General features: G+C 38.1%; 1 protein-coding gene across 1 annotated transcript in view; it reads left to right on the top strand.

Moving 5' to 3' along the window:
• Positions 1-25734, top strand: part of LOC122845368 (glutamate receptor 1-like) — a 39337-nt gene that overhangs the window by 9818 nt on the left and 3785 nt on the right. Inside the window, exon 2 of the mRNA XM_044141609.1 lies at positions 704-838. Coding sequence (XP_043997544.1) covers positions 704-838 — 135 coding nt within the window. The remainder of the gene's footprint in view (positions 1-703; positions 839-25734) is intronic.

Below are 25734 nucleotides of genomic sequence, written 5' to 3' on the forward strand. Positions count from 1 at the left end.
TTTTGTACAGTTTCAGAATTTAGGACTCAACTTTAGGCTTCAGAATGGCAACTCAGAGGTCTGAAGTAGTCTTGAAATCGCAAGAATTGGTTAGATTTTGACATAATTACCGAAGACTAGCACAACAAGCTGCCAGACATGTGTTACCATGATATTTCTGTTTAAAGGACTTAACAGGACTTTAAGAAGCTAGTTCAGCTATGATACAACCTTTTAAAATTGAAAATTTTGGAGCCGTGGCCCAAAGTGAAAAAAAATTGAGTAACAAAATGCTACATTATTAATACATTAATAGAAGACACACCCTTCCGAATTTTATCAAACCAAAGTTGATTTATTTTTACTTTCACAAAAATGCTGTACTTTCTGTCAGTCTAATTATCTTTAAAAGACGGAAGTAGGCAATATCTTTTTACTGGAACAGCTTTAAGAAACAACAAGTCCTGCAATAGATTGTGCATTTTTGATGCTCCTGTAGAGTCCTCAGCTTTGACCCATTTTTACTCATTTAAAAGGCAGGATCTCCCATCTCCTGCCTTTAAAACGCTGCTGCCAGACTACAAAGTATACCTTTTATTCATATTTTTGTCTTTATGTAATTATTGAATTGTACCAGTCTTACTAGTGCTCTTTATCCCTGAAATGTGTAAAACATAACTAACAAACATATCTTCTACTTACTATGTGTTTTGGTATTGACTAGGAGGCCTTTTCCCCACTGGGTCCCATGAATACGAGGTGTTTCGTTTTGCCCTGGCACAACATCAGGATGTCCCCAAACTGGTGCCACAGGTGGACATGGTGGACATTGGGAGCAGTTTTGCCATGACCTATGCTTGTAAGTGAAAACACTAAAAGCTGTGAGGGTGTGATAGGGGAAAGATTTCAGATTGTCTTTGTGAACAAAAGTACTTCAGCCAGCATTCTTGGGGAGGAAGACACTGGGAAGACACAATAACTTTGATTCTTCAGTAGCCTGTTTCACTAAACAGAGTGTATTTGTTGTTGTTTATTGTATTTTGTTGCAAAGGTTTATTGTGGTCTATTTATTTTGTAATTATGTCCCAAAGATCATGAAAAGACATCCACATTAAACAAACTCAACTGTGTGAGAAACACCTTTACTGAAAACCCAGACAAATAATAGTCCTAAAAAAAGCATTGAAAGTCAACAAGGCTTCAGCATCTGATGAATATAAAATATTTAACACTCGTAAACAGACCTACAGAAAGTAAGCGGCTTTAAAATAAATAAGAATGAACAAGTGACTCTATAAACCTCAGCTTGATTTAAAAATGTAACTTTGCATTCCTAAATTAAACTTTTAAAACATGCTTGTTTGAAACACAATTTTGCTCATTCTGAAATCTAAAGTAGATTTGGGACCAATGACCTTTATTTTTTATTAGCTGACAGGAAGAAAGGTAGAGAGAAAGGTGGAGGAGGTGTAGCAAATGTCCTGAGTTGGGCCGAGGACTGAGAGTAGTTATATGAAGGTCTTTAGCCTCTGTACATGATGCTTCTGCTTTACTGTTGAGCCATGTGGCACCATGCAAAAAGGCAATTTGATCACTGCAGTCATGCAAAATATAGCATGACTGCGGCAACTTTGTGTGTTGCAGACAATAGATAGTGTAGCTGTGGCAATGACCCAAAATCAAATTTTGGCAATCTCATGCATGTACTAGTTAATCTGGCTGCTTGGAGGAAGTCATAAAGTTAACAAAAAAAAAACATCCATTTTCTGTTCACCCTTGACCCTTAGTGGGGTCGGGAGGGGTGCTGGATTCTCTCCAGCTACGTTCCTGGTGAGAGGCGGGGTACACCCTGGACAGGTCGCCAGTCTGTTGCAGGGCAACACAAAGACATACAGGACACACAACCATTCACACACACACACACACCCAAGGAGAATTTAAAGAGACAAATTAACCTGACAGGCATGTTTTTGGACTGTTGGAGGAAGCCGGAGAACCCGGAGAGAACCCAGCATGCACAGGGAGAACATGCAAACTCCATGCAGAAAGACCCCGGGCCAGGAGTCAAACCCAGGACCTTCTTGCTGCAAGGCAACAGTGCTACCAATTGCGCCACTGTGCAGCCCTTTTTACAAAAAAAATATTTTGAAAAATAAAACAAACAAAAGAAAACAAGCATGATGTAACATCAAATGCAACTTAAACCATCTCAAAAGGGTTGGGGTTAGAACACTGGATTCCACAACTTTGATCCCAGTTCACCTGTCATATTCACATTCAAGCATATGAATGACAGCACTTCATATATCACTTAATCTGCTGCATTTGATGTTGAGCCCTTTAACTGCAGCTTAATGTTTTTGTATACACAGTGGCCTTTATACACTGTGCAAACCTGGTAAAGATATGTAAAAATTGCGTGCATTTAAACACAATTTATAGATTTCATACCAACATAAACTAAAACACCTTGTGCAAAAAGGATCACACAGGTTCCTTAAAGAAAACACATGTCAAACTCAAGGCCTGGGAGCCAATCCATAGCTTGCCATGTGGGCCTCTGGGTTTTGGAGGGTCATATGAATAGAACTTTCAAGATTGTCAAAACACAACAGTGGTGTACTTATATATTATTTTATCAGTTAAATCAAAACAGTTTTTGCCTGTGTACTACCAAATTAAATAAATATGAAAAGATGTTCAATCATATTTAATTTTGAGAAGTTCTCATCGATTCAGAGACAGCTTTATTAAACAGATTTTATTAAAACATTCTGCAATATTCATGATCTAGATATGGCCCAAAATGAAAATGACTTTGACACCCCTGATCTAAAATGAGCAGATTATTTTGATTATTAATCATTATTACATCAGTCTGTATTTTAGATGTTGTATCACTTGGATTCTGTTCATTTTAAGTTTATTTTACTGGAATATTTTTGTTTCATCTGCTGTGGCATCAGACACGCTGAGTGACCTGTTAGAGGTCGATACATTCAGCTGTCGTTCACACTTCCATATCATGGATCAGCTCTTCAGACCTTTCTCCAGACTTTGTTAAGCAGGCTTGGGATTTGGGGAGGATTGGGGTAAATAGAGGCAGTCTTAAAGAGTGCAGCCGACGGCAGTAAATGTGGACTAGAGGGAGCTGAGCGATAAATGGACTCAGGCTCTGGGGACTGATCGCTGGAGGAGGTTTAGAGAGTAGTGGAAGTGTGTTCTGTGGCCAAACAAAGAATTTAGAAACCATCCTTCTCGCACCTGAAGGGGAAAAAATATCCAGATATTTGCAGTTTCTTTTTAACAAAGACTATGAAATGAGCACAACCATAAACGATGCTTTTGAAACAAGAACAGCCTGTTCAAAGTCAGACTTTCAACTCATATTAGAAATAATTGTGTTGAAAACAGTACATCAAGAGCTATATTTTTGTTAATTTAATTGAATTTCACATCTGTCACTCTCACATATTTGTTTGAAACATCACTAAATTACATTTATAAACAGTAGAAAATCCTTCCTTCAGCGGTGAGATGGGTACACTTTGCAAAAGCACACGTCTTTCCAGTTATTTTTGTCTAGTTTCTAGTACAAATATCTTAGTACAATTGGAATAGGACAAATCTAACTTTCAAGTACTGTTTGAGCAAAATATAGGAGCTTATTTTAAGTCTAATTCCTTAATATTGATAATTAGTACAAGCCCTTAAAACTTGCACTAGTGCTTGTTATAAGTAAAATGATTTGGCAGTGGAACAAGGACCTTTTCATTAATATTAAGGATTTATTTACTTCAAACAAGCTCTTATATTGTTATTGTGAGAGGTGTGGTGTGGAAGGAGACGTCATCAGTCAGACGGGCTGTTCAGTTAGTGATGTGTCATCTGTGTCAAGGCCTCGGAGTGTGTGATCAGTAATCCAGGAGGATTTTTATGAAGAGCGTATCGAGGCTTGTGTTGATGGAGCAGGCTGTGAAGTTTGAAGCCTTGCAAACGGGCTGTACTATGTGGCTGATTCAGGAACGGGTTCATCAGTTTGCTTGGAGATCAAAATACATGGCAGTAAAACACTGCTCTTTCACCCATCACATTTTCATATTTTATGATTTTATTGTGTGTGCGTTTGCAATTCATTGGATGCTATGGACCCAATTTTTCCTTGTCTGACAAGATTTTGATCTCCCCAAATAGTTTCACACATAATAAACTATTAACTAAAATGCTACAAAATCAACACAGTAAATCCTGTTTTCTAATTTCTTTCTCATTTCTAATATTTTAAAAGGACAGTTATCATGTCGAAATGAACTATAATGATGTATATAAAAAACCTGAGCTGTTCTAAGGCATTATTGAGCTCTGCAGAAAAGCAAGGATACTAACCAGGTCGGCCAAGCTCAGCCAAATCATTTTAGGATGCAAAGATGAGACAGCATAGATTGACCTGTAATTGAGAAAGTGACCAAAGTGACCAAATGTTTTATCGTTACATTTACAAACCTGCTGATGCATTTCTTGCTACATCTGCGTGCATAGAGCGCAGACAAAGGACTTCACCTACGTTCTGTGAGCGCGGATATTTTCTGCAGCAGACGGAATCATCTCAAAACAGAGAAACCACCAAACCCCGAACTCAGTCAAAGTTGTTATGTGTAAGTAATGAATAATGTCATTTAGTCCATAGTTTGGTTAGAGTAACAAGCCAATCACAACTCTCTCCTCCATTTGGTTCCAGTTTTTTTTTTTTTTTTTGGGATCCAGCCATTGTTTCATATAGATCAGGAGTTACCAACACGGTACCCGCGGGCCCCCGGTCGACTGAAGGGACCTTGTCAGTCGCCCGCAGAGCTAGTACTAAAAATAGCCATTGTCATTAGGGAGCACTGCCAAAGAAATGATTTAATTTAATCTTTTTACATTGAATTAATAACATTTGTTTATACTTAAAATTTAAAAAAAAAAGTAAATTATAAAAATTTTTTAAAATAGATTGCTTTATGCATAAAACTCTTTTCTACGGTTAAAGTTCAGAACTGCGCAGACACCTGCAGGATTTTATCGGAAGGCAGCAGCACCTGCAGCTGTACGGCAGCTCCAACTCTGCCTACCTTAAGATTTTCCTTGAAGTAAAAAAAGAAAAGACTAATTTCTGATTTTTTTATTATCAAACTTTCTTTACAATTAAAAAAATTGTGGAGAGAAAAAAGATCTTATATGTCAAAACATCTTATACGTAGTGCACGTCTGAGTTTGTGGGGGTCAAAGGGCACGCCAAAGCTTAAATCTTATTGGTCAGTTTGCGTTTGTTTATTTGGCGGCTTGGCACTTTTTCTGTAAGCTAAAAATAAATGACAGGAGTTTGAACCTCCCTAGTTGTAAGAGTAGTTTGGATCCCGGCAGAGCTTTTTACCGTGTGCGGTTCTGGCGGGTCGTCAGTTTATGAGCTTCTTTGATGTTTCCCGAACTGGAGAGCTGATGGGTCACTCGGTAGCTGACATCTGCCGCTCTTCCTAAGAGTCGCACTGAGACTATGGGTTAAACAATTTAATCTAGTTGAAATGTTCAAAAAATTAAGTAAAGATTGTTGCTTCATCTTCTCCTCCTTTGGACTTCTGACACCACCTGAACCTGGGAATCTCCTCCCCTCTCTGTGGATCTACCAGGCAGGCTTCGCTTCCATGTCTTTATTATTTAGCATCGTTTGTGTTAAAAAAAAAAGGTGCGCTGCTTTAGTGGTTTAGTTTTGTGCGGCTTTTGTGTGAGCGCACATGATGCACGTTGGAGAGGTGGTTGTGCTCTTGCAGTTCCGGTGCAGTGATAGTTTTGTACCTTCTGATCTGTCGGGCATTTTTATTTTGACATCTGCTGGTGTCAGCCAACAGGTGACCCGTCAGCTTTTAAGTTCCAGAAACCACAAAAAAGCCAATAAACCGGCGACCCGCCAGATCTGCACACTGTAAAGCTGACAGAAAAAGCAAACTAACCAATAAGATTTGGACTTTGGCATGCCCTTTGACCCCCACAAACTCACATTGATGTAGGCTACATACAAGATGTTTTGGCACAAAATGAATTCTTCTCCTCGCCACAATTTTGTTAATGTTGGCTTGGATAATAAAAAATACAATAACTTTTTTTTTTTTTTTTTTATTTAAAGGAAAATCTCACAGTGTGTACAGTTGTACAGCCGCAGCTGCAACAATCCAGACTCCCAGTCACTTGTGGGCAATTTAGAATCACACAGAAAAGCTCCAAAAGGGAATCAAACTTAAAACTCTGAACTAAGAGCTTCTGATCACATAATAGCAATTAACCATATCTGCCATGGTAAATCATTACTGATAACTATTGTGAGTAGTGCATAACATTAATATGATTGGGCAGCATGTAATCATATATACATATATGTATTATTGTTATAAAGGCTGAGCCAAGAAAATTGATGTCTGTATCAAACAAGTAGCTCTTCGTGTTACTCTGAAGTAGCTCCCAGTCTCCAAAAGGTTGGTGATCCCAGATATAGATAAAGACTAAAATCAGATTTCATGTATCAGAATCACAAACATCATTTACTTGTTTCTTCAGGCGTCATGTTGTTTTCCCATTGTCTATTTTTGTCCACTTGATATCACAGCAGAGCAAATGAAGCACCACGGTTCATTGGCTCCTGAGTCAAACGTTTGGATGGAATGCCTCAGTGTTTTATGAAGCTTCATGTCACCATCACTACTGTACAGCAAACAAAGCTGGTTTATTGGTTCTCATCTAACTGCCACATCCAGAAGTCCACCCATACACATGTCACACAAAACAAAGTTGGCTTTCACATACATGTTGTTAACATTAATGATTATTTATCAATGATAAAATATCAGACAAACAGCTTATGTATGCAAATGGAATATTTAGAAGTCAGTTTATTCTTTTTATTACTTTACGTTTCAACCAATCAAACTCCAGCTTTTATCAGCTTACTTCCTATAAAAGAGCTGGGTCTAAGGCCGGCCTCTCCTTTAGAGACAGATGTACTGTGATATTTGTTCTAGAAATTAGGCCAATATTTGATAAAATTTTATGATTCCGCAGTGTAGGATTTTGTTGGCATCTTTATCAGCCAACTGTGACCTGTTTTATATGCCTTGATGCCACTGGAAGCTCCAGAGAGCCTTGTGTTTGTGTGCATGGACTAAAAATCCCATCTTCCTTTATTTGAGCTTTCTCTTCTGAGTTTGGTGAAAGGAAAGGAAAGGCAATTTCAGAAAAACAGTGATGAGGATCTGATTATTTTTGAAGCTGTTCATGTGCCCTAAGGGGAATTTTATACTTTTCTTCTGAGAGTTGGAAATCATTGTGTTGGTTTTATATTTTAAGCTTTAGTTGACCATCAAATCCAGCTTGATGCAAAGCAGGTGTTATCTATTTTGCTGTATTCAGGTTGAGAGTTGCTCCAGCGCTGTGCAACACCAGCTGTCAACCATTTCACCCCATCAGGGCTGAGGATAATTCTTGCTAACAGAAGCTGAGCGTGCTACAGCAGCTCGCAGAGAAATGTTTGTTTCTCCCCCTCAGAAATCACTTCAAGGACGCGGTCCTTGCTGCTCCACTCCAACTGTAGAGTCTGTCTCACAGGAGGCAGAGCCCAGTCTGTTTTACATTTCAGACAGCGGTGGACTGCAGAGGAAACACAGAGACAGAAAGGAAGGAATGTCTGAGAGAGAAAAATAAATCAAAGAACAGGAAAACAGAAAAGGGAGATTTTGAAACAGTTCAATCTGTCAAATGGAAATATTTTTTGCCAGCAGCTTAAAAAATTGTAAAAAGTGTAAAAAGTGACTTTAGATCTTATTCTGCCTCCGTGTATGTTCTAGGGGTTGAACGACTACATATTTTTTAAGGTCGACTACATCATGATAATAGTCGAGTCGATGTCGACTAGTCGCGGTGACGTCATAGTGACGTAAGCGCAAAAACCCTTCACAACTACTTGGAGGCTTTATTAGCTATTTTCACGGCAAATATTGACCCCCCCCACACACACACACACACACACACTCCCCTTCTCCTGCTTTTACTAAGTCTATTATGGAGAATTAAAAGAGCAATAAACAGATCATTCTTCGTGAGCAGCGGGGAAAAGTTTGTTGCACAAAGTCGGGTCTGACTTTTTTTTTTTCTAAACACCGGCTGATGCTGATGATCTCTGGATAGTTACTATAGGAGTCAAATTATCACACTGACTACATGGTGCTTTTGGAACATCACAAGCCAAACTTGTTATGAACGGATCCCGTTTGGTTACAGCTGAATTCAACGAAACCACCTGCTTCTCCTCCGCCCGATGCGCGGCAGGAAGCTCTGCTGACTCAGCAGATTGAACGATTTAAGATATTTTCTAGTCAACGTCAACATGATAAAAGTCGAGTTGATGTCGAGTTGACTAGTCGTTGTGACGTCATAGCAACGCAAGACGCAAAGCTTTGGAGTAACGTACAGGCTTTATTACCCGTTTTCACGGAAAAATACGGCATTTACACAGAACAGCAACAAGTGAAACAACAAAACATCGGGATAGTTTATGATAAATAATAAGTTGCTGGGAAACCAACATTCAAAAGGAAACGCACATCTTTTAGATGGCATTACCACAGATCTTTATTTAATCAGCAACATAACATCATAATGTATTAGTTAGATCGTGACAAAGACATTCGCGAGCCGGCTAAGTGACATCCTTAGCGGGAAGGGGGCGAGTTTTAGACGGCTCGTGTTTTGTAGTTGACTGCAGCTGCAACTCCATCTCCTTTTAAAAACACTGTAAAACCACAAATATGCATCCATCTACATATCATTTAAACTAATGTATTAACTTATTTTTCTTGTGTCTTATGACGTATACTGTGCTGTCAGATCAGCACAGGCTGTCACCACCGGCAATCACATGACTGCGACTAGTCGACATGAAATGTAAAAACTCGCGAGACGTCCTAGAGTCGACTAGTCAACTAGTCGAATAATTGGTTCAACCCCTAGTATGTTCACTATTAAAAATTTAAACTGCACAGAATTAAAAAAATTTGCTCATGTTTATAAGTCTGCAATTAATTTTTGACATTAACAATCCAAATTTTTAAGTGTCTCACATGGATTTGAATAAGCTAAGCCCAACAGGATGAATGCTTACTTATATTGGAGAAAAAGGGTTTTGTGATTCGAGGTGTTTTTGTAAGTCCAGTGATCAATCAGAATGTCTGGATCTATTCAAGGTTTTCACAGGGAGCTGCACTTCATTTGCTTCTTTCTGCTGCGCTCCTATGGGATGCATGCAAAAGCTGATAGATTGAAACTTTAGAGATTCAGTTCTCTGGAGGCGATAATGGCAACTGTTTTCCACATTAAGTGTCAAAAATGGACAACAGTCTAGCAGTTATTTCCTCAAACCAAAAAAATAATTTTTCAAGTAAAGTCAAAGAAGTAGGAAGAAACTTGTTCTCTTCAAAATATAGTATTATTATTATAGTATCATTTAAAAAATGACTCTACCGTTATACTTACAATTCGTGGTTGTTTGAGTTTTGGGTGACATTTCTATTTTGTGTTCTTTTACTTCTCATATATCAAGAAATAAATAACATATAAATAAATAAAATTTCCTCACTCAGTAAATAGTTCACACTAAGCTCAGAGAAGAATAAATTAAGTTTTGTCATCTATCTTCTTTGGAATTAGAAACAAAAAATGTTTAGCTCCTGTTCTTTTTCTTTGCTATTTGTTGCAAAGTTATAGTTCAAAGAAACAAATTATTTAGTGACATACAGTGACCTCAGAGCGATGCTCAATTCATGTAATTACATTATATAATGTTTGCAGACAAACTGGTACTTATTTTTTCCAGTAGCTCTATGAAAGGAGCTGTCCTTTCAGCTCAGCTGCGTTCAAAGGAAGTGTTGGTGCAGTCAGTCTTTTCTGCGTTATGGGTGTTTTCACTGTGACAGATGTGTATTTTTTGCACCAACACAAATCTCCTGAAAGGTCTGTCTCATACAGTGACTGTGGGAAGTGTCATTCCACTTATCATCTACATGAATGTAACATTTGCTTTTGGTGGTTACTTGTTTGGCTCATGTGGATTGTATTTCAAATTGGATTTGATCTTTGTCATTTCTGTATAAATGATCTATAGCTCAATAGACAGATCTATAGAAAACTATCTTCCATGTTTTGGTCTAATATTGCATGACATTGAAAAGGAGTGCCAGCACTTTTTTTTTCCATATGAACCTCTGAAATCAACCCTAACAATTGTGTCAAAATGAGTGGCAAAATATCAAACTGTGATAGATTTGTAACACAGGCTTTCCCTCTTAAAACCTGCAGCTGGTGGAAGACACCCTATGGACTCTGCGTTGTGTTTTTTGTGTGAAAGTAGGATGTGTTCCGTACAGAAGAAGAATCAGACGCAGGACTTTTCGTTGTGGGGAGACTTTGGCGTGTTTATTTCGTCCACCTTACAGGCAGCAAACACACTGTCAGCATTCAACAGTTTCCTTTTTACAAAGTAATCGAACATCACCAAAACAAAATGTAATTTGTACTTAACTGGCATACTGAACAAACAGAAATAGCTTGCTATATTAATGTAATGTATATTTTACACTGGGCTAGCAGAGCTGCTTCTTACCTTACAAGCAGTAAACACACTGTAATACAGCAGCTCGCACGTAAAAATCCCCTGCACTACGGTGTCGCCGGCAGGACAAACATGTCGGAATTGTGGTAGTGCCAGCAATTACAGTAAACAATAGTACCCTCTTTTGGAACAATTATCTACTGCTTTACAGATTGTTGTATCAAAGTGCAACTTGCAAAAAAAATACTTACCCCAATATTATTAAGGGCTTATGTGTATATTCAAAGTAGGATGTGTATTTTATTCAGCATGGAATAGTGAAGATCCACAAAAATATGGATAGGGACTTCTGATCAGAAGAGTAAACAAACAAAAAAATTACTTCAAAGGGATTTCTTTCTTTCGTGTATCCAAGTACCACCTGTTTGGGAGACACATTGGGAGCATTAAATGTGCCACTGATTCAGCTGGTTGTTGAATCAGTGGCACAACCAACAGTTGTAATTTTAATTAGTTTATCCATCTGTAGATTTTTACACTATGATGCATTAATTTATTCAGTTACATTCAATTACCAAATGAGTGGTTAGACAAGCTGCAAACAGACTGGAAGCCAACCTATGACAAACTAAATTGTTGTATTTAATGAAGAAAAATGCTGCAAAATGAGACAGGAAGGAAAGACGGGGACAAAGATGAATCAGTAAATAATCTTGCATTCCACAAATGAAGCTGAATATGCCAGCAAAATGTTCTGACCTCACACAAAAAACTGAGGTTAAAAGATTCCAACCAAGAGGCAACACAGCAGAAGAATTTAATGCACCAATTTGTTTAGGGAACTGATGGGATATTCATTGCAGACAGTGGTGTGTATCTGTGAAGGAAGATGGTGGGGAGAGGCTGATGACCACAAGAGATTTATGCTCATGCAAAGAACACGACTGATAAAAGCTTTATGGACAAACCTGCATCAGTTACAACCCTAAACAACAACACAAAGGCAAACATCTGCTGTTTCTGTAACAGGCAAACCAAGGCAAACATTGTAGAGATATTTACAGTATAATGTAGTGTGTGTAATACCAAAAGAACTTGTCAGGGTTTTTTTGTCTCAAGTGACTCACAGATAATCCTAAACATAAAATATTAGCATTTTATAACAGTCTTAAATTATGCAGAATCTCTGAAGAATTAATCCTTTTACTTCACTTTTGTAATTCTCGCTGATTTGTTTGATATCAACTTATGCTGCTGCGTTTGATTTATGCTAATCCCTTCTAGCCAATCAGAGCACTGACCACATCAGGGTCTAGTGGGGGTAGGATCTCTGTAGAGTCTTCTAAAACCAGCCTGAGAAGATCCATGTTCTGGTCTCTGACCTACACGGTTGTAACTTTTGCCTTGTGACAGTGCACCATACTTGAAAATTCACAGTTCACCATTGCAAGCTGGTTCATGAGCTGCTGGAATAAGTTTGTTTGGAATGTCCTTCTGTTTGTCGCTGAGATTGTGGGCTGAAGTGGAAGGAATCCTGTTCTCTTGGCTAGAAGCAAAGTCACATATGGACGACGTGAGGACTCTTAACTATCTGCATTTTCATTAACCATGTAATTGCACATATTGGAATTACAAAAAGAAATCTTGCAATTGAAACAGGGATATTTTGGAAAAAGTTTGAAAAAAAAGCACTAGGATGAGGTGTTTTTTAGCAGTATAGAAATTAGAGTATTTTGCAAAACTGCAATAGAAGCACATTTGTTGCATCACATGAGTCATGATCAACAACCAGATGCTACTACTGGTGGAAAAGATGAAGAAGATGACAGGACCTAGTTAGAGGATGATTTATTGCATAATTTTTTTAATGACATCATGCAAACAAACTTGTTCAGATGTGATTTTAATTGCATTTCTTAATGGAAGCACATCAATTGCAAAAATGTGTTTGTTCAAGATTTGTGGAATACTGACAGTTTTTCTTTGTACTTCCTCCAGAGTTTTCCTCAGGTTATTAGGAAAACACCTGATTCATGCTGGCACAGTGTGCCATTTATAAAATACACTATTTGTGTATCAGTTTTATACAATAAACCGATCAGGAAAAGTGACAAAAGCACCTAATTTTCTGCTCCTCTTCAGGCTGTTTCTGTCAAGTATCTCCATCAAAATGACAGAAACACAGAAATAATGCTGAGTGAGCTGTTTCTCTCAGGCACATGAACTTTCAGTCGTTGACGAACCTGTGATGAGTTTCTGCCTTTTGTCACATCTGTCAAGTTGCTTTTATTGGAGGACTGACCTCTCAGAGGGCTCCTGGACATTGTTTTTCTGTTTTCTTATCTGCACAGATAGGAAAACAGTGTGCACACACTCTTTCCTTGTTTATTCCTTCATCCCTTTTGAGTGCCAGGCCCTTTGTGACAAGATTGTTTAGAAGCTGAGTTTGTGACTTGACTTGACTTGACTTAGATTACACAAAATGAATCTATAGTTCTGTATAAATATCAGGACAGAAAAGTTGTATGGTACTGTCTCCCTATTGTTTTCTCTGTCAATTCACTCAAGATAATTGCTGTAATAACCACATACTTTGAGAAAAAAAATTACAAAATTACTTTGATTTTCCCAATTTTCATGTTAGAGGAAAGCAGTGAATACAGATGAAAAAACAAGTGACAGACTGGAGGAAAATCTGTTAAACCCATCCTATCTAATGTTGCTTTGTTTGGAGCTGGGTGAGGTATTTAACAAGCAGTCTTTTGAGTGATGGTTGCAGGCTATAGGAGGGGTCCATAGTAAATCATAAAACCCTCCTGATTTTTATCTCCACTAGACAAAGACATCAAATAATCTTTCATTCCTTTTGTGTTTCCGTTAACAGCTCATTCCAATCAGCAGTTAAAATGTTCTGTTAGACTCATAAAGAAATTAGCTAATTACACTCCACCAGGCTTTGTTTAATGTCTGATTATTTTCAACTTAACAAATTAAAGATTTAAGATTGTTTTTCCGGTGAGCAATATAAAGACTTAATTGAACTGGTCTTGTTTAATAAGCATTGCCAGATAACACTTAACTAATACCTTAGATTTTGCATTTAATGTTAGAAAAGTATCAGGGTATGCTGATAGGTCACCTAAGAATGAGACCATCATGATAGTAATCACTAATGTAGTCTCTAATGCATAACACAATGGTCACCAATATAGAAAGTAGGAAAGTCTCCAGCTATAAAAGAGACTTGTTTTGTATTCTGCAAAAAATTTTGCAAAGCTTTGTATTTCCTTTTGAGTCTCTACTGCTTCTAAAAACAGACCAACCACTTAAAAAAATACTAATGTTTTTTGGTGTATGGAAAATGAGCTGTTTTAAAAACCTCCAGAATGTAATGCCATAAATCAGCAGGCACTTCTCTTCACCTATCAATCACAACTGAGCCCAGCCCATTACGTAGCAACCCCAGCTAGTCACCTAGCAGCCCAAGCTGAGCTCGTGCAGCTGAGCTCCAGGTCAACTTGTTTTACCACTCTTTGCACTGTACTATGGCTGCTGGAAAAGAAAAGTCTAGTTTTTGACTTACCATCCTGAAACCATTTGCTGCATCCTTGTTTGTTGTGCAGGAGGCTCCAATTCAGCTTTTCAAAGATGTACAATTGTACAATTGTGCATGTATTTGCAGCAGGAAAGTGTGAACGTTGAGTTGGGGGGCATGGCCGGCAACAGCTTATTTGGATTTAAAGTAACAGGAGGCAACTAGAAAATTCCTGAAGAAATTTAACTGGGGCCTGCCAAAGTGTGCCCGTCGGTTTGGACCCAGCGTTCTGATGCTAAGAATTTGCATCAATGCTAAAGAAAGCTGCAATGTAATCAATAGCATGTGGAGAATCACAAGAATGTTAAGTAAGCTGGACATGCAACATTCAGTATGATAAAGTAAGTGTATTAGCTAAAATGAGCAAATATGCTAATGTAAGCATAAATACTTTCAGTAGCATGTGGGGTATCATTAGAATGTTTACTGTCATTTACTTACTCCATTAAGTATACTAAACATGGCTAATAAGTCTGAAAAATAGAAAATAGCTTATTTAAGCTAAAAGGCTAATGCTAATGAACTGCCTTGCTGCGCAAGGCAGTACCCTAACCTCGGATAAACAGATAATGCAGAATGATATCACTGCACCGCCTCCGGCGGTGCACTGTCCAGAGGGGCATTTTGAGGCTTTTATTTTGAAATTTGCAGTAAGCTTCATATTAAATGCCCACACTAATCCAATGTGTAAGAGTGCTTTGGATAAACCAGTCACATAAAGCCAAAAAGAGCAATTACATGATGTAAAAATTCCCAAGGCTTTTATTTTGAAATTTTTGTTAAGCTTCATTTGAAAGGGTCAAAGTCATCCCATGTGTAACAGTCATTGGATTAAATCAGTCATATAACGCTCAAAAAAGCAATGACCTGATGTAAAAATTTTCAAGGGCTTTAATTTTGAAATTTTCAGTAAGCATCATATCAAAGGTCTAGACTCATCCCATGTTTAACAGAGAAAGCGATAAATTAGTTATATACAGCCCATAGCAGCAAGTAGTTGTAAAGGCCAGCTCAGTCCTCCTCTGTTTTAACTGAACTACTAGTTCGAACTACAGTGATGCGTATTTGTAGTCCTCAGAGCTCTCCCTTCTCTGGGTTCCGTTGCCATGGTAAATAATCCTCTCTGCCAGCTGTGAGTGAGACATCCAGGGGGAGACAATTCTGTTTGAGCCAGCCAGTTTGACTAAAAAGCATTGCAAAAAACTGTTTCTGCTCGGGAATCGTAATACATATTCGAAACCGTTTGAAGCATATGAGAGGGCTATTTGTCGTCTCACATAGTCCCGCCATTCATATCTCTACCTCACTCACAGTATTAACAGCGATGAGATAAAAAAAGTGTGTGCCAAGGTCTGAAATTTTTCAGAAATACATGGAAGTGAATCAGTGAGATCTGTCTGCTACCCTGGCGCATGACTTTGCTCTGAAGCACCTGGAGAGAAAACTGTAAGCGCTAGATAATTTTTGAAAACATTTGACCGGAGCAGGCACGCGTATCAATGTCATGACCAAGATTGATACCAATCATGCAATATTTGTGAGCGTGAGGGCGAGTTAAAAATGATTTGGGGTCAAAATGTCGCTCTGACTCTCACTCTAGCGGAGCTGCCTTCACACTCTGATTTTTCCAAAATCAAAAACTTTGGGTCGCTTAGAAAGAAGTTGTGGACAAACCATAATACATATTGACGGTTGTCTTCACTTTAAAAGAGATCACGGACGATTCTACAAAATGAAGTTTGAATGGCGTTTCTAAAGTTATGATTATGGCGACACAGAAAATCCTCAAAATAGGGTATTTTCAGGATTTACTGGTTGCCTCATCCCCTTGACGATTTAGAGATGCACCTGGTGAGCTCGTTAGTGATTTTGGGGTCGTTTTTTTGCTTTTACGCCGCCATGGTAACTCCAAATCCCACCAAAATAATAGCTCCCTCCCGAACGAGCCGACGTTTTGATACCACTTTTGTGGGTGGGCTCAAGAGCGACGAGCCGCATTATAACGGAAGAATAATAAATAACTAGAAAATTCCTGAAGAAATTTAACTGGGGCCTGCCAAAGTGTGCCCGTCGGTTTGGACCCAGCGTTCTGATGCTAACAATTTGCATCAATGCTAAAGAAAGCTGCAATGTAATCAATACAATCAATAGAATCACAATAATGTTAAGTAAACTGGACATGCACCACATTCAGTATGATAAAGTAAGTGTATTAGCTAAATGAGCAAATATGCTAATGTTAGCGTGAATGCTCTCTGTAGCATGTGGGATATTATTAGAATGTTTACTGTCATTTACTTACTCCATTAAGTATACTAAACATGGCTAATAAGTCTGAAAATAGAAAATAGCTTATTTAAGCTAAAAGGCTAATGCTAATGAACTGCCTTGCTGTGCAAGGCAGTTCCCTAACCTGGGATAAACAGATAATGCAGAATGATATCACTGCACCGCCTCCGGTGGTGCACTGTCCAGAGGGGCATTTTGAGGCTTTTATTTTGAAATTTGCAGTAAGCTTCATATTAAATGCCCACACTAATCCAATGTGTAAGAGTGCTTTGGATAAACCAGTCACATAAAGCCAAAAAGAGCAATTACATGATGTAAAAATTCCCAAGGCTTTTATTTTGAAATTTTTGTTAAGCTTCATTTGAAAGGGTCAAAGTCATCCCATGTGTAACAGTCATTGGATTAAATCAGTCAAAAAAGCAATGACCTGATGTAAAAATTTTCAAGGGCTTTTATTTTGAAATTTTCAGTAAGCTTCATTTCAAAGGGCTAGACTCATCCCATGTGTAACAGTGACAGGGTTAAATTAGTTATATACAGCCCATAGCAGCAAGTTTTTCTAAAGGCCAGCTCAGTCCTCCTCTGTTTTAACTGAACTACTAGTTCAACTACAGTGATGCGATTTGTAGTCCTCAGCAAATCTCCCTGCTCTTGGGTCCGTTGCCATGGTAAATAATCCTCTGCCAGCTGTGAGTGAGACATCCAGGGGAGACAATTCTCTGTTTGAGCCAGCCAGTTTGACTAAAAAAGCATTGCAAAAACTGTTTCCGTTCGGGAACCGTAATACAGATTCGAAAACCCATAGAATCATATGAGAGGGCTATTTGTCGTCTCACATAGTCCCGCCATTCATATCTCTACCTCACTCACAGTATTAACAGCAATGAGATAAAAAAAGTGTGTGCCAAGGTCTGAAATTTTTCAGAAATACATGGAAGTGAATCAGTGAGATCTGTCTGCTACCCTGGCGCATGACTTTGCTCTGAAGCACCTGGAGAGAAAACTGTAAGCGCTTAGATAATTTTTGAAAACATTTGACCGGAGCAGGCACGCCAGATCAATGTCATGACCAAGTTTGATACCAATCATGCAATATTTGTGAGCGTGAGGGCGAGTTAAAAAATGATTTGGGGTCAAAATGTCGCTCTGACTCTCACTCTAGCGGAGCGGCCTTCACACTCTGATTTTTCCAAAAATCAAAAACTTTGGGTCGCTTAGAAAGAAGTTGTGGACAAACCATAATACATATTGACGTTGTCTTCACTTTAAAAGAGATCACGGACGATCTACAAAATGAAGTTTGAATGGCGTTTCTACATAAAGTTATGACGACACAGAAAATCCTCAAAATAGGGTATTTTCAGGATTTACTGGTTGCCTCGCCCCTTGATTTGAGAGATGCACCTGGTGAGCTCGTTAGTGATTTTGGGGTCGTTTTTTTACGCCGCCATGGTAACTCCAAATCCCACCAAAAGTAATAGCTCCCTCCCGGAACGAGCCGCACGTTTTGATACCACTTTTGTGGGTGGGCTCAAGAGCGTACGAGCCGCATTAACGGTAACGGAAGAATAATAAATAATACGTATTAAAGAAACATTCTATTGGGTGTAGAACAATAGGTGCCTGCCATGCAATGCATGGAGGCAGTGACTGACTTGCTTCGCAAGTCAGTCACTGCTCTCCTTATGCATTGCTATGGGCAGGCCCCAATAATACGTATTAAAGAAACATTCTATTGGGTGTAGAACAATAGGTGCCTGCCATGCAATGCATGGAGGCAGTGACTGACTTGCTTCGCAAGTCAGTCACTGCTCTCCTTATGCATTGCTATGGGCAGGCCCCAATAAAAAGAGCTCATTCTGAAAGGAGCACAAAATAGGTAGATCTGACCTGGCTAAAATGTAATAAACATGTTTTGTATAATCCATAGACCTATACTAGCCTGTTCAAAGAAGCTTAATAGGTCACCTTTAATTTAAATTGTGAAGAGGAGAAAGACAAGAGACATCTCTGGGACTCAGTTGCTTGGAGACTTGACAGATTTAAACTTGTTGTGGTTTGCCCAGTGGAAGGATGCATTCAATGCTGCTTTGATTCCCCACAACAGTGAAAAATTGCTTGTGTAGAGCAATTTAGTGGTAAAATATTTATATTCTGCATTCATTTGGCTCAGGTGCTGATGCTGCAGCTAGTTAAGAATTATTGGAAGAGATTGGTTATTGATTTTTTTAATGAAGTAATCCATGGACATCAGCTGATATTTTATACAGAGGACACATTAAAGTAGAAACAACATAAGAATGCCAACAATCATAGTCATGGTCTGAGTGTTGATTCTGCTAAAGCTTGTTAGTAAAGCAGTGACATGAGTCCTCTTTTTCTTTTCCTGAGGAAGAAAAGACAGAAATTCATCTCATAACGGTTGGACTAATAGTGTCTCAAATGAAGAGGGAAGTCCATCTTCTTCTCTTTTACCTATCTCAATCACCTTTCCTTCATATCTGCATACTTAAAGAAAGCAAGAGTCTCTATACTTTGTTGCACATTGTTGTGGTACGGTTTCTTTTCAAACTTTTCAACTAGCCAACTAGCCATTCCCCTTTGAGCTATGTAATCACTCCATCTGAGATAGTAACTACAACTTGACATCCATTTGGTCGTGATTTGCTCTAAATACATTGGAAAAAATATTTTAAAAGGTCAATTTCCTTTGATTATAAAAGAATTGAGTGTGAATACTTTTTAAGAAGATACTGCAAATACTCATCATTTACAAACCAATAAATCTTTGAAGCTCATTGATTTGCATGTTAGTCACATGATCCAATGATGGGGTTCTCTAAACTGCCCTGTATACTTCAGTACAACACTCAGTGTGTGTCATTTATACATTAATTTAGAAGAACAATTTGTTGGTTTTCTATCACCAAAAAATTATTTTGGACTTAGAACAGCATCTGAAATGTATGTGTTACGGACAGCCATGAGGAAGAGCAGATCGACAATCAAGTAAGTCAAAGAAGGTTCTTTCTTTAATGAACAGGAGCTACAAGCACCACAGTGTGCAAGAGTTCACAACTTAAACATACGCTAGGAAATAATCAAGAAACCAAAAACAGCTGCAGCAATAAAGGGTAATAATGAACACACAAACATGGAGGAAATGAACAGGACAAGAATGATAGGACCCTCAATAGTGACATAGTTATTTTTAATCTATATTTATATCTGCAAGATAGAACAGATCTGAAAAATCTATCAGGATTGAGATGTTTCATGTAAAATGGAAAACATTTAGCAAGCTTATGTGGATGTTTTTTATTTTCACCACCTTTCTTTTCAATAACAGTGACTAGCCTGACACTGTTACTGATCTGTCCGTAAGTTTTTTGTTCTGTGGACTATCAAGTTTTTGTGTAGCAACAAGCTCAGCCTCTCAGATTCTCTACAGGTGGACTGTCTTCCATCACTGTTCATCTCCCATTTAGTGCCCATAAGTTCTCAATTGGCTTCAGGTGTTTTAAGAAAGTGTCTTCTTAAAAACTGGCAGAAAGTTTGGGAGTTTATGTTGAGTCCATCTTCAACCTGAAAAGGTTCAACCAGCTCATCTTTGGGCCTATCCACCTTGTAGCATCTCACCCCAAGTGGAGTTCAGTGACTATAACTGATCCACCCGTGGGCCCCTCTTTATTGTCTGTCTGTCAAGAGTCTCTCCTTCATTTCATCCATAAAATCTTTTAAAAAATGTCTTCAGATATTTCTTAGCCCAGTTTATGTGTTATTTTTTGTATTTAATTGCATTCTCTTTTCATTATATTTAATTAAAATTTAACAGTAATCCACAAGTAATCACCAAGCTGAATAAATTTATATTTTTTCTTTTTTTGCAGTGATGAAGTTTTGAAAAGTTGGCAACATTTTGCTAAGTGAAGTTAGGGAGCTAACATGTCCGTCTCGGTCCATCTGTAGCGCGTTTCTCCCACGCTCGCTACAGAGAAGCAGTGGCGCATACTTGTGAAATCATTAGCGATACTAGAGTATCTTAAAGACACGCAACAATTACGGCTGTTACATATTACCCTCAACCCCCCGGTCAAAAAAAGGCTGCCCTCAGCCGAACACAGCAAAGGCATAATTGATATTTAACAAGTCTCCATACATGGATAAGCTATTAAATGTAAACAGGGATATACAGTACAATATTGAAAAACCGGCATACATGACAGTTTCCAACAAAGGTAATGTCTACATGGACAAATACTGTAAAACAAAAATAGACTTAGGGCATTCAGGACAATTACAAAATGAAATTCCCATTTTGTACTTTTTTCAGAATCACAGAACAATTAGTATAATATTTGAGAAACATTTAAACATGACCCGTACAAAACTTAAACAACAGTCATAACAGGGCCGTGCAGAGACCTTTGGAGGAGCAGGGGCTCAAATTTAAAAAAGGGGCACATTGAACAAAAACACTGTACAACAACATAGCAACAACCCATATTAATCAAGAATCTAAATGGATCCTACTATATCATTGCCATCATGCGGGGAAATGCAAAGCAAATATTGCATATATTTTCCCCAACAGGCATAAAGTTTCTGTTTCTGTTGCCAACAGTCCTGGAGGGCTGAGTTGGTCTGAGACTGTAGCTGTTAAACAGAGGAGAGAAGGTTTCTGGTTATAAAGTTATGAAATAAGCTAATTTGCTGCCATTTTACTAATTAAGCCCTAATGATATCTATTTAACCTCAGAACAACCTGGCTGCAGACTGATTTATAGATTCAAAAAAGCTTAAAGGGGTTAATTCTATATAGTAGTTTGATGTTAAACCTCTAGATCTAGAATTATAAGACTGGAATATCAAGGCAAAGAAAACTCAGTAGCTGCTGGGCCTCCAGACAATCAGGGGCCCCTAGAAATGGTTTAATTGTAACACAGAACATAGATCTAAACTTGTAGCATCATTTATAGAGAATGAAATAAATATTGCATTTTATTTAATGCATTCAGTTGAGAAAATAAAATAGTACATGTAGGATGGAATTGAGAACATCAGGACCTTTCAACAGCAGATCATTTAGGCTTTGGCCTTTATACTTTTGACTGCTGTTCCAGACGAGTCTCACAGGGATTGTAACAGAGTGCGGTTTGGGACCGAGGAGATGGCTTATATACCAGACAGGTCCTTTCCAGGTATTTAGATCCTCTTCAGTCAGCTTTTTTGCAGCCTTCTGGTCTACCATTTTATGAACTTGAGCACTGTAAGCCTTTTTCCACAGTGGTTCCTTGGCCAGTTGTCTCTCCGTTCTGAGAAAGTTTGCCTCCACTGCCTTTTTATTGTTTGGCAATGTGGAGGGGTCCTCAAGCCATGGATAGCTTGTATGCCAATGGGGTCTGTCGCTGTAGTCATCAGCACATCAGTCATGAGTCCACTCTTCACCACTTCTAATTCTTTTTCTTCAGCTAAGGTAATTTCTTTACCACCAGATTGGCAGTTGCCACAGCAGCAGCCTCCACATTTTGGGGTGCAAGCAGCACCAATGCTGTCCCACTTCCACCATTCAAGGAAATCATGAGTGGTAGCCGCAGAGCTAAAATGCTTGATGGTAGATGAGGAGCATACATGCTCTTTATACATCACTGCAGCAGTTCTCGTTGACCTGGCAAAGTGGGTTCTGGATTGGTGCGCTGTGAATGTAGCCTCTTCAAACAGGTCAGGGTGTGTTCCTGCAACAGTCTTTCCCAATGATCCATCCCAAGATCTCCAACAGCACCTATCTTCTGTGGAACCAGTCAACCTTCTTTGTGAGTTATTAGCAGCTGTATCTCTTTTGGTCTCACAAGTTCACTGAGGTGGACGTCTGAGAAGAACTTCTGAAGTGCTTTCTCAATTATGCGTCAGTTCATATTCCCCAAAATTTTCCCACAATGTCTTTTGTATTAGGTTTTTTAGCTCTTGCAATTTTTTCTCACACTCTGTGGTTGTTTTTTCCAAATCAGCCTTTTGTTGTTTACTTAACACCTCTCAATCTGAATTTTCAACAGAATATTGTTCTGCAACATCATCATTGGATTCAAGAACTTTACTGGCCTCTGCTGTGAGCTTTGCAAAGTTGTGCCTGAGCTCTTCCTCAGACATCATTGTGTGCATTCGTAGCACATTATTGGCTAAACGGGAGAACTGACGCTTCGCTGTTGCTCTAGCACTTTTTAGCTGCTCCAACACTACTGAGTCAGCCATTTTGATTTTAGCAGCAAGGCAAAAGAACAATCTTGACTTGTTTCTTTCTGGACACGTTTGGTCCAGCCAACAAACTCTTAAAGTCTCTCCAGTCTTTAGATCATGGTTTTTCACTGTCAAGTTCTGTTAGGTTTAATTTACTGTGCGATCCCCACTTGAAAAGGATAGGTCTCTACTGTGAAACAGGACTGGATTTCACTCAAGGAGTCTTCATTTTAGTTAGACCATCTTTATTTTCATAATTTTTTGTAGTCCAACTACTTAGCCAACCACTTAGGTGAAAAACCTCAAAACAAACAGAAACACATCTATTACAATCTTATTACAATATTTGGGTAGATTGCAACAATTTGTGCAATACAAATACCTGAAGCTTAATCCCTGCTCCCTCTAGCTCAGATTATGGAGAATTACAACAGATAAATAATGATAAACAGTGTTTTCCTCATAAAAATACTAGGCTAGTAGAGAGTATAGCTAACTTGAATTTGTTGTTTAGTGCTGTTGTTAACTGAATAGGATGAAAGTCATGAGATTTGTACTGAAGGTAGAACAGCATAAAAGCTCAGGCAGAGAAAAACCTAAGCCTTAATGAATCTGTTTCTGCACTAATGAACAGCATACTGGCAAAGCGGCTAAATGAAGTCAGGCTCTTTGGCAGAGTAACACAACATGGCATTCATGCTTGTAAATTAGGCAGAACCGAATGGAGGTGGACTGAATAGGAGGGAAATGAATAGAATCAGCAAAGGCAGGCAGAGATGGGAAAGTGACATGTTAGCAGAGCCTGTCACACAGTTTTCAATGGAGCTTTAACCCAAGAGTGACCTTGTGCTGACACAGACTCACTTTTGTTGATGCTGCTCCATAAACCTCTTTTCTGCTGTAAATTAGGAGCCTAACATTTTGTAAAAATAAATAAATAAATAATAATAATAATAATAATAATAATAATAATAATAATAATAATAATAATAATAATAATAATAATAATAATAATAATAATAATAATAAGCAGCTGCCTTATTTTTCCAGTTTTGGTTTGATTGATTTTGGCTGAGTGGTTGGAAATTCATCAGCCAGCTCAGAGGAAAATGAATGGCATGTCCTTTGAGCACAGAGTTCTTTATTGCTTTTACTAAAGTAATTTCTCAGGAAGTTGAGTTGTTCTGATACGTTCACCTGGAGTAATGTCCAGTTGACATGTCCAGTATATATATACACAGGTTAAATGTGTATAGTCAGTGATTAAGGTTACATCAGGCTCCATGTCTGTCATTACCAGAAGAAGTTATGACTTCAGTGGCTATAAATAATGTCCACACAATTTCTTAAAATATCACAATATTGTGAAGTATATCAGTTTAGAGCATTTTTAAAGGGGCTATATTCGGTAAAATTTACTTTTTTGAGCTTCAGAACATATTGGAATGTTATTCCCTCATAAACATACTTGGAATGTTGCTTTGATTCTTTAGTGTATGTTTGAAAAATCCTTAAATTTCCAGTGGCAACCATTCAGCTGTGCAAAACGCCGGGAAGAGCCTAGCCCCACCTTTGAGATGAAGCTCCTCCTCAGAGTTGCTGTTTCCAAGCTTCTGAGCTTCCACCTCACAGAAGTCCCCCACCCCTTTATGACTTCCTAACGTAGCTCTTCCAGACTAGCCAGCAGCAATTAGCAAACACCTGGTGAAACTGTGCATCAGCTTATTATGAACTGCTTTTCAGTGCAATGCTGATAAAAACATTGTTTCAAGGGTCAGATTTCTTTTAACTCCTAGGAACTGCAGTCTTAAAGAGATGTAGGCCTAATTTTAAGGTGTCACATTTTAATGTCAAATTTATTTTGTCGTATTTAATTTATGCAGCATTTTTATAACAACTGAATGGAATTTTAGTTTTGCTGTAAAGTGGAAATCACAAAATCCTGCCCGTTTAATTATTTCAAACTATTTTCAAACAGCAGCATAACCTTTTGTCTGCATAATTCAACAACAAAGTCTGCTTTAGTCAAATAATGAATAAATGTAAAGGCTCTAGATCCACACAAATCTAACAGCATTTAAGGAGTGACAAGTGACTCTTCACCTACTGTGATACTCTGTGATAGAGCTGACGTGTTTAGTTTTCTCAAAACATGGTACAGTGCATTTTGACCTAAAAATTCCTAAGATTTTTTTAACATTTCAAAAAACATTGTTTCACAAGTTTAATGGTTCATGCAAACGAAAATATGCAAACCTCAATCTAACTGCCATGTTCCTTTATAAAGAAAAGGCTTTGTCATTGAGTCCTGCCAATTAAGTCTGATTGTTCAGCCCTTTTTCTGATTGTACTTTATGTATTTCCACATTTGTATTGTGTTAACACACATTGTTTTGCTCCAAAGCAGCAAACTGACAAAAATAATGTTGCAACAGGGGAAATATAGCTAATTAATTAGACTGTTATGAATTTTAGGTTCATTAATGCAGAAAAATCTCCCAAGTCCCAAAAATTGAGTGTTCTTGCATGAACACTCAATACAAATGGAATTTGATCAATTTACAATGCAACATCACAATGTTTTCCATACCAATTGTAAAATCCTAAACTTAAGAAATATGTTATATTTAGAGGCTAGGTTGGCTTCAAACTCACAGTGAATATTAAGTTATATGTTAATTTAAAATAGTATTTAAATTTTAATTTATATATATATTGTCCACTGAAATCTTATATATCCTTGTTAGAATGCCATCAGTTTTCCTCTTCTGAATCCTGCCAAACTTTGCACATCAAATATAAACTCATCAGAGACAGATTTTTTTCTCACCGGTCTCCCTGAGGTTGGAGAGCAGAAGGAAAAAGGAGGGAGGAACACAAACGGAGGGTAAATTAAGCGATGTTACTCCTCTGCCTCTGCCTGCTTATCAGCAGCCTACAGATTGAGACAAGAGGAAAGAACATGACTGCCCCACTACCCTCAGTCTGTCTTATTTGTTGCTTATTG

The sequence above is a fragment of the Gambusia affinis genome, linkage group LG15 (assembly GCF_019740435.1).
Source record: "Gambusia affinis linkage group LG15, SWU_Gaff_1.0, whole genome shotgun sequence".
NCBI lineage: Eukaryota > Metazoa > Chordata > Actinopteri > Cyprinodontiformes > Poeciliidae > Gambusia > Gambusia affinis.